The 19538-nt window shown below is 41.3% G+C and overlaps 1 protein-coding gene across 7 annotated transcripts in view; it reads right to left on the bottom strand.

Moving 5' to 3' along the window:
- The window catches only part of SLC4A10 (solute carrier family 4 member 10), a 169967-nt gene that overhangs the window by 96835 nt on the left and 53594 nt on the right, over nt 1-19538 (bottom strand). For all 7 annotated transcript variants that reach the window (XM_028747023.2, XM_028747066.2, XM_028747031.2 and 4 more), the window contains one exon: nt 2949-3030. In XM_028747023.2, the coding sequence (XP_028602856.2) occupies nt 2949-3030 (82 nt within the window). The remainder of the gene's footprint in view (nt 1-2948; nt 3031-19538) is intronic.

The raw sequence follows: 19538 nt of genomic DNA, 5'->3' as shown, positions 1-19538 counted from the left end.
TATCTTCTTCTTTTAAACTCATGATTCTTTGGAAGAAGCCCCACAAGTTTCAGAAAGCCTTGTGTGCCACGGACAGCAATATCTCATCCTTCAGGAGAAAAATTGTCCATGGAGCTCTGAGTGCACGAAGTTGCCACAAGGGAATACTGGTGCAAGGAAGAGACAAATAATTTATGTTTTTCAGTTGGAACCTGGCAGAACATTGGTCTCCACTGGCTTAAAATAACAACAGCCACAAGTCAAATTCTAGATGTAACTATTGGAGAGAAAAAATTGGATTCTCTGTTGCACTAAAATCAGCACACTCTGGTAGAATGTTGTGCAGCCCCTGCTTTTTTCAACTGATAATCTATACACTTGCATCTACTTTTATTCAATCATTTTTTTAAAAAAGTCTGCAGGTTTAAGAACATAGTTAAAGCTCTCTAATTGTTGGCTCAAAGTGTTGGCTGAAGCCTTAACAAGCATGCCCCGTGATCAGTTGTCCAATGTCTTACAACTTCCCCTCCTTGAACCCATACTTCTCCTTGGTCTTTCAGGCCCAAATCCAGATGAGGAAGATGCTCACTGAATTTCCCTGGTTTTCAAAAAGGAAATCTATTTAAATATTAGGTTCTATTAAACACGTGTGTATGTGGTTATGTGTGTGGGTGTTGCAGTCTAAGTCAGAGTGGGGTTGCAGTGTGAGGACCAAAATGTAGGGTTCAGTGTAGGGTAGGTGGGTTCAGTTTGTGCTCAGGGTACATGGTGAAGTGGGATGTGTGAAAGCAGCTTGTGAGGTTCAGTGTGGGGCAGCTTCAGGCTCCAGTGGGATATGTGGAGGCATTTCAGTGTGAGGCAGAATGTTCAGGAGCTGGAAGTGGGTAATGTAGGTGTGGTTCTGAGGTGTTGTCTACTCTGACAATTTTTCAGGTTTCCAAGTGTGCCCATGGGCCCCAAAAGGTTAGTGGGCCCTCATCCTGCCACTAGTCAAAACCTCACCACGCCAGGAAAGGATTGCCTTCCTCAGGAAGCCTGAATAAAGTACATCGGTACTTTAAAAACTGGAGCAAAAAGAATCCAATGTCCATTTTCAGCACTTACTGTGCTGTACACACGGTATTATCTTGTGATGTTATCTGACAAGATATTATCTGGTGATAAATCCCTCCAAATCAAGCTTCACTCATATCCAACACACTTTTGTCAGCCTCCAATTTCCAAAAAAAAGGAAGAAGCTCAAAAGGCAAGAGGAGGTAGAATAAGGATTCTGCTATTCCATTGTGCCTTCCCTGCTCAATTTACTACATCAAATCACCCACACTCAGCATTGTCACAAGAAGAGGATAAAGGCCACCAACAAGGAATGGCAGTGATTGCTTCCCATGAACAGTGCAGCTTTAGTCAGATCAAGCCTAAGACTTCTCACAGGTTGGAAAGCAGTGAGAATCCCACCCTCTGCAGTGTCCTCCAGTTGGGAAGCGGTGAACAAAGCCCTGGAGGAAGCAGACTCACTTCACATAGTGCACCTGAAGAGTAAGGAGACTGCCCTTCTCCCCACCCACCCCCCGCCACCTTCCAAAAAGCCCTGTGTGACATCAAGTTATCATGATCACAGCTAGGGATGGAGGAAAAAATTCAACTACGTACTTGTTGGAGGCTAATCTATCAAATTCACACTATCCAAAGCAATATGCAAACCAAAACACAGTCATCCTTCAAAATCCACACTTATCTGAATTTTGCAATGCAGTTCTCCAACCAAATGCATATATTAGGGGAAAGTGCACCTCAAGATGAAGGTGTTTGTGAAAATCATTATATTGGGGGGAAATTCTTGCAAAAATGTGTGCATTAGTCCAACCTGCATATATAAAAATGTGTTAGGAGAAATTCGCACTAATAAACAACGCTGATGAATTTTTGTGAGGATTCCTTAAAAAAAAAAAAAAAAGAGCACGAATTGCTACAAAATGTGGAGAACTAAATTTCTGATTGGAAAAACGAGAAACCAAGAGAACCAAAACTGACAGATCCTTCCATCCTTAATCATATCCCTTCTACTACCATCCAACTTGCCCATGGAGTGCCACAGAAGGCAAAAGGTGGGGGCATCACAGATCTTGTTACTTCCTACAAGACTTCCAGAATGTAATAAAGCAGGACAGCAATCAGTCTTCATTCACAGGTTTATTTGGAGACCCTGCTAATGGGGTTTCAGTTTCCACTTGAATCAGGAATACTGTAAATGCCTTCAAACAAACAAATGAATGGAACCCTGCTTGGTATTAACCCTGGTTAACACAAGTGTGGACTATACCATAGTTGAGACTAATCAGATAAAGGGAGGAGTTCTCACCAGGGAGAGGAGGAGGAGGAGGAGGAAGAGTGAAAAGGCTACAGGTGAAGAATATGGTGAAGTAAGGTTGCCATATTCCAAGAAGCAAAAATCCAGACACAAAAAGTTGTTGAACCTGGACAATTTGACGATTTCCCAAAATTCTCCCCAGATGCTAATTCCATCATTGGAATCACGTCCAGGAAAATCTAGATATATGGCAACCCTAGGTGAAGAGATCAGCAGAATCTTCGCTGGGTTTACATTATGACATTTCCTAAACAATTTATTATTCTTTTCCTTTAAATGAAATAGAACGTTGCAAACTCATAGCCACAAAGTTCAGGCATCCATTGTTCCAGGTAATATAGACTGGAGTTCTTATTCTGTATACTTTTTACCACTCAATAAAAGGGTACACATTTAAGCACCCATCCAGTGAGAGCTATCAGTGCATAATTCATTAAGGATATACATATGTGCAAGAATAGAGCTTGAGGTTTTGATAACGGGAAAATTATTTTCACCAACAGACCCACCACACATGTGACCTCATAGACATTTTGAACATGAATTAGGTTGATGCTTTTGAAAGACATGAGCCTGTGAATCAGAAAGCGCAAGTTCTCACCTTCTAAGTCTTCCTTTTCGAAATGTGTTTTGAGAAGGGAGCGTGTTCCACCCGTGTCCACCACTGCCTCCTCATCATTCCTCTGCAAAATAAAATAAAATAATACATCAGCTTTTCACTGTGCTGTCAGACTTGAGCAATACAAGGTGACATTTTAACAAGATACCTTTTTTCCATCAGCAAAAGAAATGCAAATAATTTTAAAATTTGTCATTTGCAGATACAAAATCAAGCTCCATTTCAGCAAATCTGAAATAGATGATGGATCCATTGATAGAAATAATAAACTGAGGTGTGTGTCGCCTTCAGAAGAGCATTCTATTGATTGGGGGCCAGCCCTGGAAAGGCCTGTTCCCATGTGACCATCCTCTGCACTTCCTTCAGGACAGAGAATAGTCTCTGGTGAAGGTTGAAAGGTCCAAGCTGGTTTAAATGGGGAGAGGCGGTCCTCAAAGTATAACTGTCCTGAGCCATATAGGGCTCTAAAGATCAAAACCAGCGCTTTGAATTCAGCTAGGAAGCCAGTCAGTAACCAATGCGGTTAGGCCAGAATTAGTATAATACATTCAGACATTCTGTTCCCCAATATCCCCCAACCTGGTTGCTGAATTCTGCACTAGCGGAGGTTTCTGAACTATCTTCAAAGGCAGCCCCACGTATAATACATTACAGTAATCTAACCTAGGCATTACCAGAGCATAAATAACGGCACATGTCTGGCACCAAGAATGGAGTGAGATCACTAGGTATCCTAGTGGTAGTGCATGGGGGCACACACTATGCACACAGGCCTCCATCCCAGATAATGACTGGAGCATTTCGCTGTACTTAGCCTTATGCAGCATGACTGAACAAATCCAGTACCAGGAGGGAGAAAAGATGGGTTCCATTGAGACCTATGGGGAAATATTCCCATGCTGACAGAGGCACCTATAGAAGGAGATGCACTGCATACTTTATATAGGAAAATGTGTGTGTGCAAAAGGCTTTTGGGAGTGTCAACCATATTTATTGCCTTTAAGAAATGTATGCTTACAAAACAGCTTTTGACTTGCGAGAAGAATATAGCCATGGAGGTAATTACTCTAGGATACTGCATGCACTTTTGTCAGATACCGAAAACATTGGGGGGGGGGTGTTAGGATGGATACTTACTGAAACTCTCTAAAGCAGCGATTCTCAACCTGTGGGTCCCCAGATGTTGTTGGACTACAACTCCCATCATTCCTGAGCTCTGGCCTTGCTAGCTAGGGGTGATGGGAGTTGTAGTTCAACAACATCTGGGGACCCACAGGTTGAGAAAGGCTGCTCTAAAGAATTAGGGAGCATGTAGGATAAATTACTGTTCCACATTTTCTATAGTGAGATACCAGACTTTCCCTTCAGCGTACTGTATTTTTAAATACCAACATGTAAAAGCCCACACCTCTGTTTCATTGCGGATTTGACACTTTCAGGATTGTCAGAATGCAGCATCAAGTATCATCAAGTACTAGCCACGCGTAGTATGCGCTATACTCCTGCTAATGTTCACCTTGACATTTGCAAGAATGGTTGTACTGAAGCAAAAGAAAGACAAGCCTACTCTCTGAACATAAGGGCTAAGAATACAGACAGAAACACATCATTTCAAAGGTTGTTAGAAGTGTTCTCCGCTGCTGAGACAAAGAGAACTCTGATTATTGCCTTGCTCAGCTCCTCTCATTGAAGGGTCCTTATGATGACACAGTCATCCAAAATTGGTTTACGTTTATCTACATATTTGATGCCACCATCACCCTTCTTCCCTGAATCGTCTGCTTGAAGGTCTTGCTGCATTCAAAACAGGGCAGCTGAGGAAAGCGCTCTGAGTTTCATCTGCATAAAATAAACCCTTCCCTCTTCGATGAGCAGTCAAGGATTTGTTTATTTTTAGGGGGAAAGGGCAATTAAGTCCAGATTCTCCAAAGTATTATTTTAAAACCACCTCTATTATTATTATTATTATTATTATTATTATCTGACTGCATTAAGGTTAATGGATAGATGTTCCCCTTTTGGCCAGCCCTGTACCACACAGTACAGGATGTGCAACAAAGTAGAAAGCAATTAGTTTTCATTCCAGATTTATATCTTCCCCAGGGCAGCGTGTCATATGCATGAGGACAGCTCTGCCCTCCCTCCCTCCCTCTTGATAGAAAAAAACTAAGAGAACGCTCAAATGCACGCCTGCGATGATGCTAAAATTTGCACCAATCAGCTTTAGCTTGGGCAGACAGATGTGCCAGTCAGTTCCAGACACACAAATATTTAATGCAGCAAGCGTGCAACTTTTGAAAAGGGACACCATTCTTGGCATTAAATCAAAAGCAACAAACAACATGGCACTAAATGTGCCTTAGAAAGGGAGAAAGCAGGATAAATACTGGAAATGAATATGGGCTTATAACATTCTAATGCCCTGTTCAGCTATATATTGTTGACTTAAGCAGTGGCTTCACTCCAGTGTATACCTTTGGCACTGCCTGAACTGAGGCATATTAAATGTACAATCAATTGAGCTGGATCGATTCTGCATCAAGCTAGTGGATCACTGCATTAAGCTGACACTGGTTTTGTTCGCTAAACAGTCAGTGAGTTATTTTTAAAACCATCCATGCATTGAGTGATGCAAAACAAAAGTACTTTTTAAAAATATTGCTCTCCCCACACCCCACATTTCTGCAATTCTGAGAATTGTATAATTCCATCTGCATTAGACATTTAAAACTGTGATCATACCACTTTAAACAGTCAAGGTTTTTCCCCAAAGGATTCTGGGAGCTGTAGTTTGTTAGGAAAGCTGAGTGTTGTTAGGATGCCCCTATTCCCTACAATTCTCAGAGTTTCCAAAGAGAAGCGAGAGATGCACTGGCACTGCACCCCACTGATGGCTTCTGGGTGGCAAGTATACCTGCCTGCTACCAGGGCCGGATTTAGGTTTGATGAGGCCCTAAGCTACTGAAGGTAATGGGGCCCTTTATATGTCCAGCTCTCCTTTGTCAACAACAAATTGTCGCTGTTTTTTTGTGTTGAATATATGCTAATAGGTATCTAAAGCCATTTGCACATAACAAAATATGTAATTTATCAAAGTAATTGTTGAACTGAAATACAATTAAGAAGAAGTATATTAATAGTGAAATACAATTAAGAAAAAGTATATTAATAGTGAAATACAATTAAGAAGAAGTATTTTTGGGGGGGCTCCAAGAGAGTGGGGTTCTAAGCTACCCATCTTCTAGTACACACGCCTACATGCACACGTGTGCATATATTATTAATGATTTATTGATTTGCCAAATTACAATGGGGAAATGGGAATAAGAACCATAAACACAGGAAACATAACTATACTAAGATGATGACTGTCACTGGAAACAGCAAAGGAAGTTTCAAGGGACATTGCGGTAGAACAGGGGAGAGGGGAGAGGCTGCTTTGCCCCGTCTATTAAGGATCAAGTTTTCCATGGTTTGAAATATGAGATCACTGAAGCTTCACAGATCATGTTACTTCAGAAATCATTTCCCTCCTCTATCCCAAAATGATACCGCTACCTGATATAAGGTATATATGCTCACAGGTTATGTAAGGACTAAGATATGCCCTGAGACCTGTGGGTATAGGGCAGTATATAAATTTAATAAATAATATAAATAACAAATAAATAATCCTCACCAAACTTAGCAAAAAATAGTGCAACAATGAGCTGAGCTACACATTACACTTGCCATGTGATCATCAGTCCAGCTAGGTCTATTCAAAACTTTGAAAGCTCGCTGCCCACAGGCAAAGGAAGCTAAAGGGGTTTAGAATTATGCTCACAGGGGAGGAGAAGGCATTGGCCTGCCTTCTCCATTTGTTGTTTATTTTTCATTTCTCTCTTTTTATCATGAATAATCTCCCATAGCCATAGTGAGGGGAAGATTACAGAGAAGATTACTTGGGGAACAGGGAAGCCTCCAGCAGCTTCTCCTTCGAAGTGACTCAGGTTTCCTTGTCTGTATGGAAGGAACCTTAAAAGTTCCAAAACTCAGCTACTTTTCAAGTGCAACAGGTAGCCCAGGAACAGGGAATGTGTGGCTGTCAGATGTTGCTAGACTGCAACATCCATCTCTTCAGTCCATAGGCCATGCTGGCTGAAGCAGATGGGAGAAAGAGGCCAACAACATCTCGAGAGAAACAGGTTCCCCAGCCCAGATGCAGCCTGTACCTCATTTCAGCATTAACCTGTTGATAACTATGAAGATAATTTCTTCTAAATATTAGCAAAAATTAATTGAGAAGATCCAGTCCTCTTTTTCAGGTTCTCATGTTAGCACTTTTTTTTTCACAACTGAAGATAACCCTGGCCATACTCAAGAGTCTGATACACTTTCTGTGTGGCAACTTGGTGAGGCCATCATTTGACCATGTCATTTTTCACCCTCACAATGAAATGAGTAATTTCTCAGACTGTAATATGCATTCAATATGCCGCACAATCGGGATAAATTTCCAGTCACATAATTCAACCTTGCACAGAGAAGAGCGGTGGTGTGTTACAGCTAAGCCCCATTAAAACCAATGGCATTTCCACATAAATGCTTTGTGGAGATAAGGTTCAGTCATATATTTCCAATTTATACAGCTGCCATTTTACATACCCATTTTAAACTTACGTGTTAGCAAAGCTACTCTAGAATGCTGGATCACTGAAATACTGAAGCAAGAGAATGATTTTTAACCCCTATAATGACAAGTTCCCCTGGCCAGAACCCCTCTGACATGATTTTATATCTCCTCGCAGACAGAGATAAGTATGTGACCTGGCGTGTAGCACTCTTTGCAACTGCCGCTAGGAAAATTAGAGCAAATTATATAGCCAAGGTAGCCACCAACTGTAAAGGAGATGAATTTATTTGACCCTATCTACAGCAAGCTACTGTAAGGGACGTGGGTGGCGCTGTGGGTAAAACCTCAGCGCCTAGGACTTGCCGATCGTCAGGTCGGCGGTTTGAATCCCCGCGGCGGGGTGCGCTCCCGCTGCTCGGTCCCAGCGCCTGCCAACCTAGCAGTTCAAAAGCACCCCCGGGTGCAAGTAAATAAATAGGGACCGCTTATTAGCGGGAAGGTAAACGCCGTTTCCGTGTGCTGTGCTGGCTCGCCAGATGCAGCTTGTCACGCTGGCCACGTGACCCGGAAGTGTCTCCGGACAGCGCTGGCCCCCAGCCTCTTAAGTGAGATGGGCGCACAACCCTAGAGTCGGACACGACTGGCCCGTACGGGCAGGGGTACCTTTACCTTTACCTTTACAGCAAGCTATATTCTATCTTTATTACCAAACTCCAAATATAATTGCACATTGTATTAATTAACATTATTTTTTAATATATTAGTGGCCATGTGATAATTTTAGCCTATAAATTTTATTGTTTAATGTCTTAACCTGTATGTTAAGGTACTTTTATAGCTCTGTTTAGAGTAGGTAATGTCTTGATAATATAAGTGTTTTAAGTTTTTTGTATCAATCCAGTATATTTTCTTTTAATTGTTGAATGATTCTGTGTACATTGCGGCAGCCTTTGGCTATGTGCAATAAAATTGACTGACTGACTGACTGACTGACTGACTGACTCTAGCTGAGGCTGCTAATGAAGCCAGAGACCATCTTGGCTGTATGTCCTGGAAGACCTGATCCCTGCCTTTCAGGCTATTTCCACTGGTGGGAGGGCAGGGCCCTGACTGACTCCAGCTATAGAAGCCGAGGCTGCTGAATAGACTTTTGGTTGGGGGTGTTGTTTGAGAGGTTGCCGGAGAGAGCGGGGGGGTTGTTGCTTTTATTTTTGTATCTTTATTGGAGGAAAGGGGCATTAGGGGAGGAGGAAAAGGGAAAGTTATATTGAATATGCAGAAGTCCGCTCTCATGATATTGGATACAACCCTTTATGTGCAACTGTGGGCCATACAAATTATCTGTCAATTAATCTAACAAGCTCAGAGAATCTCAAGGTCTCTTACGGCTTCAACTAATGCAACTGATCAAAAACAAACAAATACCTGCCTTGGACACAAATAAGAACATAAAGCAGCTTTAGGTAAAATAACTGATTTTTAAGATCATGTAATATCATAGACATTTTTTTGTCTTTGGTGGCATGCAACACCACATCCTGAATTTAAATTCCTTCCAAGTTGTAGAACTGCAAATGCCTACATTATTGTCTCATTACAATTATCTCCATCCTTTAATTATCATGTCTCAGGCTTCATTAAACCATCATGTGCTGTCTAAAGCCTTATCCATGCCTATGTACTCAACATGCCCAGGGTTGCCTACCAAACTATTTCACAGTTCCAAAGTTTAGCACTGCAGGGAATGGATATATGGAGCTGCCATTTTCCGTTTCGCTCAGTTTCTCATTTTTCCAGTCTTAAATTTAGTTCCCCACCCCCATTTCTGCATGCATTTGCAATTAAAATAAAAAGTCAAGCTAAAAACATGCATGCGTTTTCATGTATCTCCTAATGTGCACATTTCCATAACCCATTTTGCCTAGCATATGCATTTTTACAAGCAACTTTATCCCAACAAAACATGATTTTGTACATTACTTTCACTGTTATACACATTTTGGCTTTCAATTTTTACTAAACAAAAAACCCTCCCACACTTTCAGTACACATTCATTGGCTGGAGATCTGCGCTGAAAAATTCAGAGAAGTGTGAATTCCAAGGGCTTGTTGCTTTGGTTTGCCTATTATTTGGGCAAATTGGTATTTGGGAGCTCCATATTAAAAGGTGAACCAAATGAAATTTCTCCCTCGTCCCTGTGGTAAGGTAACAATCACAGCTTACAGGCTACACTGAAGCTCAAGTGCATATGTACCTGGTACACTTACAGAGTATGTAGACAAGAAAACTTGGGTGACGTTTGTGTAATCATGACGGAGTTTAGATCACCGTACATATGGGTCATAAAATAACTGCAGTAATGACCTATGTAGTTAATCTAAAACCTGAGAAACGCTCTCTAAATTATTCTCTCATTGAACTCTGAGATTCACAGAGAGAATGCCAAAAAGCTTGAAAGGCAGTTGAGTCAATCCTTTTAGTGAACCAAAAAGGCAGTTAAGTCCAAGCCCTTGCCCCCATCGTCTCTCATTTATCAGCCTACAGATCATTCATCCCAGGGTTGGTTCCAAGCATGGAGAGGCCCTCAGGAAAGTGCCCTCTAGAGGTTCCCCTCTTATGTCAATGCACCATAGCTGTGGGCTTACCTGGCAGTGGATGTAGGAAACTACGAGCAATTCTTAAATAGCCATGACACGTATTCATTATTCATTATCACTCTAGGACACTGTGGGAAATGAAAAAAGCAGCTCCCACTGGGGGTCATAATTTACATTTCTCATAATGCCCTGAAGAAAAGGCTGGCTAGCGCCGCCGCCCCCTTCTCTCTCTCTCTCTCTCTCTCTCTCTCTCTCTCTCACACACACACACACACACACACACACACACACAATTACCTCTTACAAGCAATGCCAGTACTTGGCCCCTTTCCATCAACCCACCAATACACTGGGGTTTCTTCCTTCTAGCATGATTAGCAGAGTTGCTTCAAGGTACTGAACAGACTCGGGGCACAGGGCCTTGACACAAATTTAGATACAAGTCTATTTGTAGGCATCAGGCAAAGACTTTTCTCTTTACATGAGCTTCTGCCCTTTGTTTGAAGGCTGGCATTTTGGCCTCTTCCAGCGGGGTAGGATCTTCAAGTCTTGCGCTTTTATCTGTATAGTTGAGTTTTTAGATTTTTATTCAACGTTCTTAATCAATTTTGTGGTGAGCAGCTTGAGGTCACTCTGAGAAAACAACTAATGCATATGCATCATCATCATCGTTAATGTACTGAGTAGTTATGGGCAGGCCAAGATGGCAGGCTGCTGGGGTCTCAATGGCAGTGGACTTTGCAGCATCGCCAGCTACCCACTTTTAACTTGTTTCTTAAAAGGGGAAATGGGCAAGAGATCTAGGGCCTGGCACAAAGGATCGAGAGAATAACACCCCTGAGTCATCAAAATTCTGCACTCAAACATACATCCAGTCCATGCTCACCCCAAATATATCCCTTCCCAGCTTTCATATTAATTCTTCCTGTTAAGTTGTGGGTGAACATATCAGACGACACAGCGATTCTTCAAACAGCTCTTGTTTATTCAGAGGCCAGAACAGAACTGAACTGAAGGGTTCAGTCAGCCTGCTTATATAGAGCTCCAGTACAACGTAACTGTAACAACTTTCTAAAACTATCCAATCACTGAACGTCACTTTCAATCCCTTATTTGCATAACTATCTACAGTATCCCCCTGCTGGCCCAGGGTGAGAACTTCAGTACATAACACTTCCCTTCTATGGGACTCCTCCTACATTGATTTATTAGTATGTCTCTGCCCAAAATTAAGTATAAATGGGAGTTTTAACAATCCTACAGGATTTCAGATTGTGAGTGTACCAACATGTTCGGGAAGGCTGGAACATTTCCAACCAAATATATCTGAATTGACAGGCAGACTTCTCTGTAAAAAAAGGCAATTGTAATTTGGCTAAGAACCACAGGTTTACACTGATACCTACAGGGATCTATGTAGGTTTCCACATTTTATTTCAAACTCCAACTAGATGGTTGCTGTTGCGCCTCCCCGCACACCCATAATACATATATATATATCTATGTGTTTGCATGCACAGACAAAATGAAACTAACATCATTGCCAAAAGAGAAATCCATTATCTTTTCCATTTGTTTTTCAAATTATGCTGTAGAAAAGCTTACCTAATCTTAGACAACTCATTTAACTATTTGTCCATTACAATGGGTAATTAACATGTGTGCTGCAGAATCCTATACATCCTTACTCAGAAGTAAGGCCCACTGTGTTCAATGGGGCTTCCTTCCACAATAGGATTTAGGATTGCAGCCTTAGAACATGAACACACACACACACACACACACACACACACACACACACACACATTAAAGGGGGAAATTGTATTGGATAACAGTTCTTCTGGCTTTTCCATGCACAAGTGCATATACTGGAGAGAAAAAACCCTCAGCGCCGGTAAAAAAGAAGCTAAGGTTTAAAAATAAACTGGTATGAGTCATGCACTCCAGGCTATCTTAATTCCAAATTAAAATGCTCTGACTGCATAAGGAGAATGCAACTTGGTGCAGCTTATGTTTGCTCAAAAACAGCGATTTGCTGCTGTACCACAGTCTTCAGAATTGAAGAATTTTCTAGCACTGCTTACTTTATACAATTATCCATTTGTAGAAATTATTCATTTAATATCGTAACATTCTTGGGAAGAGAATATTATTCCCTTTACTAATGAGTAACCGATGAGAGCTAGGAAGTTGTTCAAAGCTCTTAAGGGTGATTTGAACCCCATTCCTCCAGATATAAACCAAGCAATAAGTCTGGTTTATATTTACATGCAAACCAGGAACTTCACTGAGAAGTATGTTGATATAGATTTCACCGTTTGCATGTACCCTTTTACAACATTTGTGAAGTTGTAGACCACCAATACAATTATGAATCTGTCTTCATAAATTGGTGAGACTATCCACATCATCTCTGCTACATGGTCTTTTTGATGGCGCATGCTGGGAATCAAATCTGGGACACGCACACACCCCACACACACATGAAAAGTATTAGCACTGCCACCAAGCTAATCTCATTTACCACCCCCTACCTTCCTTCTGGCTAGGTCAGTTTAATCTTGGAATGCTACAAAATATTACAGGCAGATAAAATAAGCTCTGAAAAGCTACGCTGCTAGAAACACAAGAAATTCTCACAACAGCACCATGCTTTCGCAGGTCAATGGAGCACAAGACAAATTTCCTTTAGAAAGTCCTTTCCATGTAGAAATGTCTACAAACCCTACATGCATCAAGTACATGTAGCATTTGTGTCTGTTCTGTTATGGGTAAATGTGGCAAGAGTATAGGTAAGTACCCAGAGTACTGGATTCCACAGCAGAATAGATACCTGTGCCATTGAGAACTATGCATGGAATTTATGCAACAGGCCACAAATCAGCATGCAGTTTCCGAGTAACAGGTTTAGTGACTGAAAGAATCTGGGATCCCAAAATGTTTCGTGAGCGTGATTGGCCATACATCTTCCTCCTTTGCATTTTCAATTTTGGAACAATTTTGCAAGCAACATGGCTCCCTGCAGGACAGAGCAACATGTTTAAGACGGCCCCGAAGTAACCCATTGAAATTATTGGGCATGGCTAACTTCAGTCTATCTGTTCCAAGGGGTCTACTCTTGAGTTTCCTTTCATTCATTCAATTGTTTTATTTGTGTGCCGCTTTTTCACACACATGAAATTGTGCTCAAGGCAGCTTACGACAAAGAAGCAAGGATGCATTTCAAACAAACGCTGCAAAAACCATTTCATAATAGCATGGCAAAACAATACATAGCAACAATTTCATAGCACAGCAAAACAACAGCAATTTTGTAACAGCATAGCAAAGCAACAGCAAATATAATAGCATACAGTACAGGGAAAAAACACATTCCAATTCTATAAACATAACATTATTACGTAAACAACATGCAGCATCCAATAGCAAAAATAATAAGGAAGGTTCATAGCTGCACCTTGGTCCTAGAAACATCCCTCCCATGATACTGCTCATGGTCCTCTCCTTGTTTTAAGTTTGCCTTAACTGGATCCTACCCTCAATTTTTTGTAAAAATGTAGAAAAGAAATAAGGTCATAAACTGCAGTTTTCTCTTTCTATACGTACAGGCAAAAAGTGCACTGTCATTCATATTAGTTTACTATTATTATTATTATTATTATTATTATTATTATTATTATTATTATTACATTTCTACCCTGCCCTTCCTCGCTCAGAGGAACCCAGAGCAGCATGCCAAGCTTCATTAAGTGATACAACTTCCTTTACTGAATCTTCATTATGTCTGAATTGTTCTTGTTTCTTAATCCTGCCACGGTGAATGACAATAGCCTTTTATTGTATCTGCATTCAAGACTTTGAATTGGAGGCATGCCAGATACATCTTCAGTGACTGGGTGACTCTGATTTACAAGATATGGGACCCAACGCTGATGACAGACTGGAGACATGGGGAGACCACATTTAAAGAGAGTGCCTGAGCTGGGGCTTTGGAAGAAAACTGCTGTCCGGGGATTCTGCACAGAGCTGACACTGCAGACAGAGGAGAAATGCCAAACACTAATGAAGACTGAAGTAGCCTCAGCAAATAGCTACCGGTAAGTGATGCAACTGTGAAGATGAGGACCAGGAAAGGCATGGATCCAAGCAGCCGACTGAGAGCCTTTACACTACCTAAGGTCTGTTCCAAACTTAGTAGTCTGTGCCTGAGAGTTCTATGCCTTGCGCATCATATGTGACCCTTTGGCTCTGGTTGGTTATGTTGTTTTATTGCTGTTTCTGTTCACAGTATAGACAGGCAGAAAATTTCTTTTGACGCAGTGCCTGAACTCAGACGCATATTGTGTATGCATCATTTATTGGACTGATCTAGCAAGTAATTCAGGAGGCTGTTTCTATGGATGTGTGTAGTTCAATCAGGGCAAGAAAGTGTGGGGCAAGGCCCACTTTTCCATGTATTCATTTACCAGTTTACATAAAATTAGCACAATAGTAAGCATCAATGAAGTCTCTATATATTTGAGCCCTGGCATCAGAAGCAGCTCACCGGATGGGAGTGGAGGCACTCTGCTAGCTTCCCAGCTGGTGCTTTTGGGGAGGGGTGAAGAGCTCAGCACAAAGTCTCAATGTACCAGCAAAAACAGACTGTACTTCCTGCTAGTGCAGTTGCACCTTGCTGGCCTCCCCACCACCTCACCTTTCCCAGTAAGGCAGGAAGCTGGCGTAATGGCTCCATCCCACTCAGCAAGCCATTTCTGTCTGGCATTGCAAATTAATTCCAGGCTGAGCTTTAGAATGGAACCCCAGGCATGCCTATTCAAAAGTAAGTGTCAACATGGCTTAGTCCAAGAGAAGTGTGCTGTCAGTCACCTCTACCTCCAGCAAAGGTAGAACCCAAGTGTTACAGGAGGTTTAAAAGAGGGGATCCAAGCAACAGGTTTGAGAGACACAGCCACGCACACAAAAAAGAATGTGCCAATCATGGCAGAAAGCCATCTTGCTCTGGTGAATTAGATTCATACTCCCCAGATGTGCCAGAATGATTTCTGCAAAGTAGCTGGGGAAATATTTATGGCTCGCAGAAGTGTCACAAGGTTCATTAACGCTTAATAACATTCATGCATGGTTTGCTGTTACAGCAGAGTGCCTATAGGAAGACATATTGATGAGCTGCCCTTAGAACAGCAACCTTCCATTACAGATTACTAGATGGAGCAATAAGCACATGACTGATATAACAGACTGAAGACCTGCAGTCAAAGATTTGTCTTGTTAGTGCAAATCAATATGTGAAATTCACAATTTCTCCATTTCCTCTGACATCTACCGCTTCAACCTCCACAGTTTCCTTGCCACACTATTTTCATCCTGTCCAAAGCAGAAAGGCCCAATTACTCCCAAATCCCGCCTGAGGTTCTCCTCCATGTCCTCCCTTGTCTTCCACCCATTTCCCTCATAACTCTTATCATTTGACCATTGTGCCTTCACATTTCTGCTAGCTGTCCTCTCTTCCCTTCTCCCTTCATTCCCTATGCATCTGGGTCATGCTGGGTCCCAGCTGTACTTCAAAACCAAAGCGTCCTTGCTTGTCCAGCATCCCATCTCCAAACAACTGCATGCCTTGTCTGCTTTCCAGACGACAGCCCCTCATATCTCTGCACCTCTGCCCTTTACCCTTCTCTCACAGGAAGTGAATTGTGTATCCACATTCCTTCTGGACCATTAGAACATTTATTAACATCCCATGGCATCATAGCAGCTGAACTGGTTGCTAGAGAGGGAGTTCAAAGCAAGCAGACAACACAAGGCAGATGTTAATCCTTGTAGGTAAGATTGTTCAAATGTTCAAAAGTATGTATGTGGGCTTATAATGTGAAGGGGGTGCACACACAACGTCTGCCCCATCATCCCTGTGCATGTCAGCTCTTTGAACCTATGAAGGTGACTCAAACTACATTTAGTTAAGCACATTTAGCATCCTCCCTATGAACCAGAACTCTGTACGATTAGCTTCTCAATAGGCATGAGGAGTCTAACCACATTCAGATGAATGCAGGTTGAATCTTCCTGCATGTTCAGTATGCAAAGGTTGGGAGAGGAAGGTGCAGAACACTTAAGATATTTCGGAAATGGTGTGCTCACTATCTAATAGGAGTGTTCATGCATTCATCTGACTATTTATTTACAAAAGCATTTATTCACTGCCATTTCATGAACTGTATGACAATATGCAGGAAATGAAATCATAAAACACTATTTTTAAACAACAGTGCATAACAATCATTCAGAGGACCGGCTAATCAAGAACGTTTTAAACAACTGCACAGACCTGCCGGCATAAAAAGGTCTTCAAGGAAGTCAAAAGTGAGGATGCCTGCTGGAGAAGCCTGGAGTAGGCTTCTGTTGTTACAGCTTAGCCCTCTTCTTCCAGTGTACAGGACACTGATTTTTTTCACAAAACACTCAGTTCTGACACTGTTTGCATTTTCAAATCACTTCATAGAGATCCCACAACAACTTTAATTGCTTGTAAATGATTTGTTTGTTTGAAAAACTAGCCAGCCAAATGCAATATGCTTGGAAAATACAGGTCAATGGTTTCCACTGGAAACCCATTCCCCAGTTCTCCAAATCCTCCAAACCCCCTGGCCCTGCTCCCCTTCACTGCTGCTGCCTGTTCACTTGCCTTGTGCAAGCAGAAACAAGAGCAAGGAAGAGGAGCCTCCACACAGAAGCAGCTCCCCTGGTGGGATGGAGCTGCCACTGTCCCTTCCTGGGACAGAGAGTGAGAAACAGAGGAGAAGATCAGCACCGTGTGGGAACATTGTTAGTAGCAGTGGTTGGGTTGGAGACTGTGACATTACTCACAGAGAGCGAGAGTGAGTAATGGATTGCTTTGAAGTCATTTCTGCACCGGGTAAAGTAATTTTTAGCCCCATGTCGTATATTTTGCCCAACCTGTCCTTTGTTTTGCCTGATCAAAGGTGACAACCCTAGAGTTATATTAAGACATATGGTAGACAAAACAAAACAATGGGAGACACAGAAGAAACCAAGTTCTGATGGAAAGACACAGTCTTCAAGTTTTATAAAATAAGACACTGACATAGCAGAACTTGAGTTTTCCTCTAAGATTCAAAGCTATGTAAAGCAAGAAATGGTTTATAATTAATAATTGTTCACGCTGCCCATGCTTAAGTTCTACTAAGCATTCAATCAATTTATATTATTTCCATTCTACTCTGAACACATTTGATTCTTTTAAGAGCCTTCTCAAAGTGTGGATACTGTATGTGCTAACAGTTGTTTTATTGCTGCTTCCAACAAGCAAACAAACCATTACTCTCTTAATGTACATAATATCCTTTTAATAAACTATCTTAGTTAATAGCTCATTCTGTCTCCAGTGGTGCTATCAATCTTACTTAAGCCTATTATACAAAGCTACTTGGAGGTTTCACAAGCATTTGTGCTTATTATTGCCGGTATTATTGTATTTTATTACTGCATAAATAAAAACATATCAGCATTCACAATAAGCCATGGTTTCACTTAAGGTGACTTGCAAACCAGGCCAGTGGAGCATCAAGTCCTTTCTGGAGGCCTGAAATGGAATAGCCTTACAGGGGAAAGCTGGTAGAGAATTCTAAAATCGAGGGGCCACCACAGAGAAAGCCCTGCTCCTTGTGCTCACCAATCTCATAATGGGCAATGGAGAAGAGCCTACATCATTGATTTTAACATGCATGTAGCTCTGAGTACAGACAGTTAATACCACTGGCTATTCATAGGCAGATTAATGGCAGATACAGCTAATCCTATTTGAAAGCCATCTAGGTTGGTGGGCATCAACACATCTTGAATTAGCAAAATGTATACTTGTCTGCTGTGTAAATAACTACTTCCTCTTGTCTATCCTGAATCTTCTACCACTTGGCTTCACTGGATGACCCTGGGTTCTATTAATATGCAAAATGGGGAGAATTTTATTTATTTTTTGCATAACTTTCTCTGCACCGTGCACAGTGTCCCTCCTATTTGTCTTTTTTCCTAAAGAAAAAAAAATTCCAAGCCTTTCCTCAAAGAGGAGTTGCTCAAAACCACTTATCCTCCTGGCTGCCATTTTCTGAAGCTTTTCCAGCTCTAACATATTCGTTTTGAGATGATCTGGTCCTCATGAAAAAAAAAAAAAATCAAAACTAGCCTGAAAGATCACCAGAATACCCACAGGAATTTCAGGCAGCTGCCAAGAAACAGAATGTACTCCTTGCATTAAAATTCTCCAAAACTCAATTCTGAAAGATGATTAAACATGGTTTGTAGCAACTGTAAAAGTAACATTAAACCCATTCCAAAACTAATCAAGCTTAAGAATGTGTTCATCTCCCCTACTGTTAATCAAAACGTAAGCTGGATAAGTACACCAGGAAACATATCAATTATAGTTACAAGCCACAAAACAAATATTGTTTTAATATATGTTTTTAATTAAAAATGATTGACCAGATTCCTGCGTGAGCCATAGCTTTAGACCTCTGCCAGGGTCTCCAACATGCATTTCTAAGAAAGTAAGCAACCAGAGAAACAAATTAATACATGTCAATTTTTTAAAATAACCAAACCACTGAACTTTTTATATGTCTGCCTTCTGGATTATAAACATATTCACCCTTTAAAAATCCATGAGCCCTCAAGGGTCAGAAAACACCCACCTCCTGGACCAATCTGAGCATCACTTGCAGAAACTGAACATCAACTGTACATGAAATGCTACAGGAATATAACCAATGTTTCCCTTTATATTATTGTCACTAAAACAGGGACCCCAAAGTGTGGTGGATGGACCACCAGTGGTCAGGTGATCTGCATATGTCAAGTCATCTGCGGTTTAGTGACTGAAGACAGGAGATGGCACATCCACCCCATTAAATAGCCACCCAGATTTTAATTGGATTTTTAATTGCTTCTTTTATTTCTTATCATAGTGTAGTCCAAATTCCATGGAATTCAACAAAACAAATGAAAGCAGCAATGAAAACTCAGTTAAAAAATGAAAAACATCTAGCAGAGCACCTTACAATTGCTATAACAGGAAGAAAAATCATTAAATGGCCCCAATTCCTCAGCAATGGTCTGGCGGGTGAGGGGGTGGGAAGTTTAATAACCACTGCTTTATGACACATCCTAACAGGTTACCATGGAAATGTCCAGCAAACAAGTCGGAAGCAGTTAAGTTGATATTCAAAGCCATTGCCAGAAAGAGAGAGAAAGGAATCACATTTGTGTCTACTTTTAGACATAATCTCCTTACACACTATGAGCGATGCACAAGCAAGAGCCCCTACCTTTGGCTATTCAGC

This window comes from Podarcis muralis, chromosome 1 (assembly GCF_964188315.1).
Source record: "Podarcis muralis chromosome 1, rPodMur119.hap1.1, whole genome shotgun sequence".
NCBI lineage: Eukaryota > Metazoa > Chordata > Lepidosauria > Squamata > Lacertidae > Podarcis > Podarcis muralis.
Note: the sequence above shows the minus strand (reverse complement) of the source record. Positions and strands in the feature narration are given on the sequence as shown.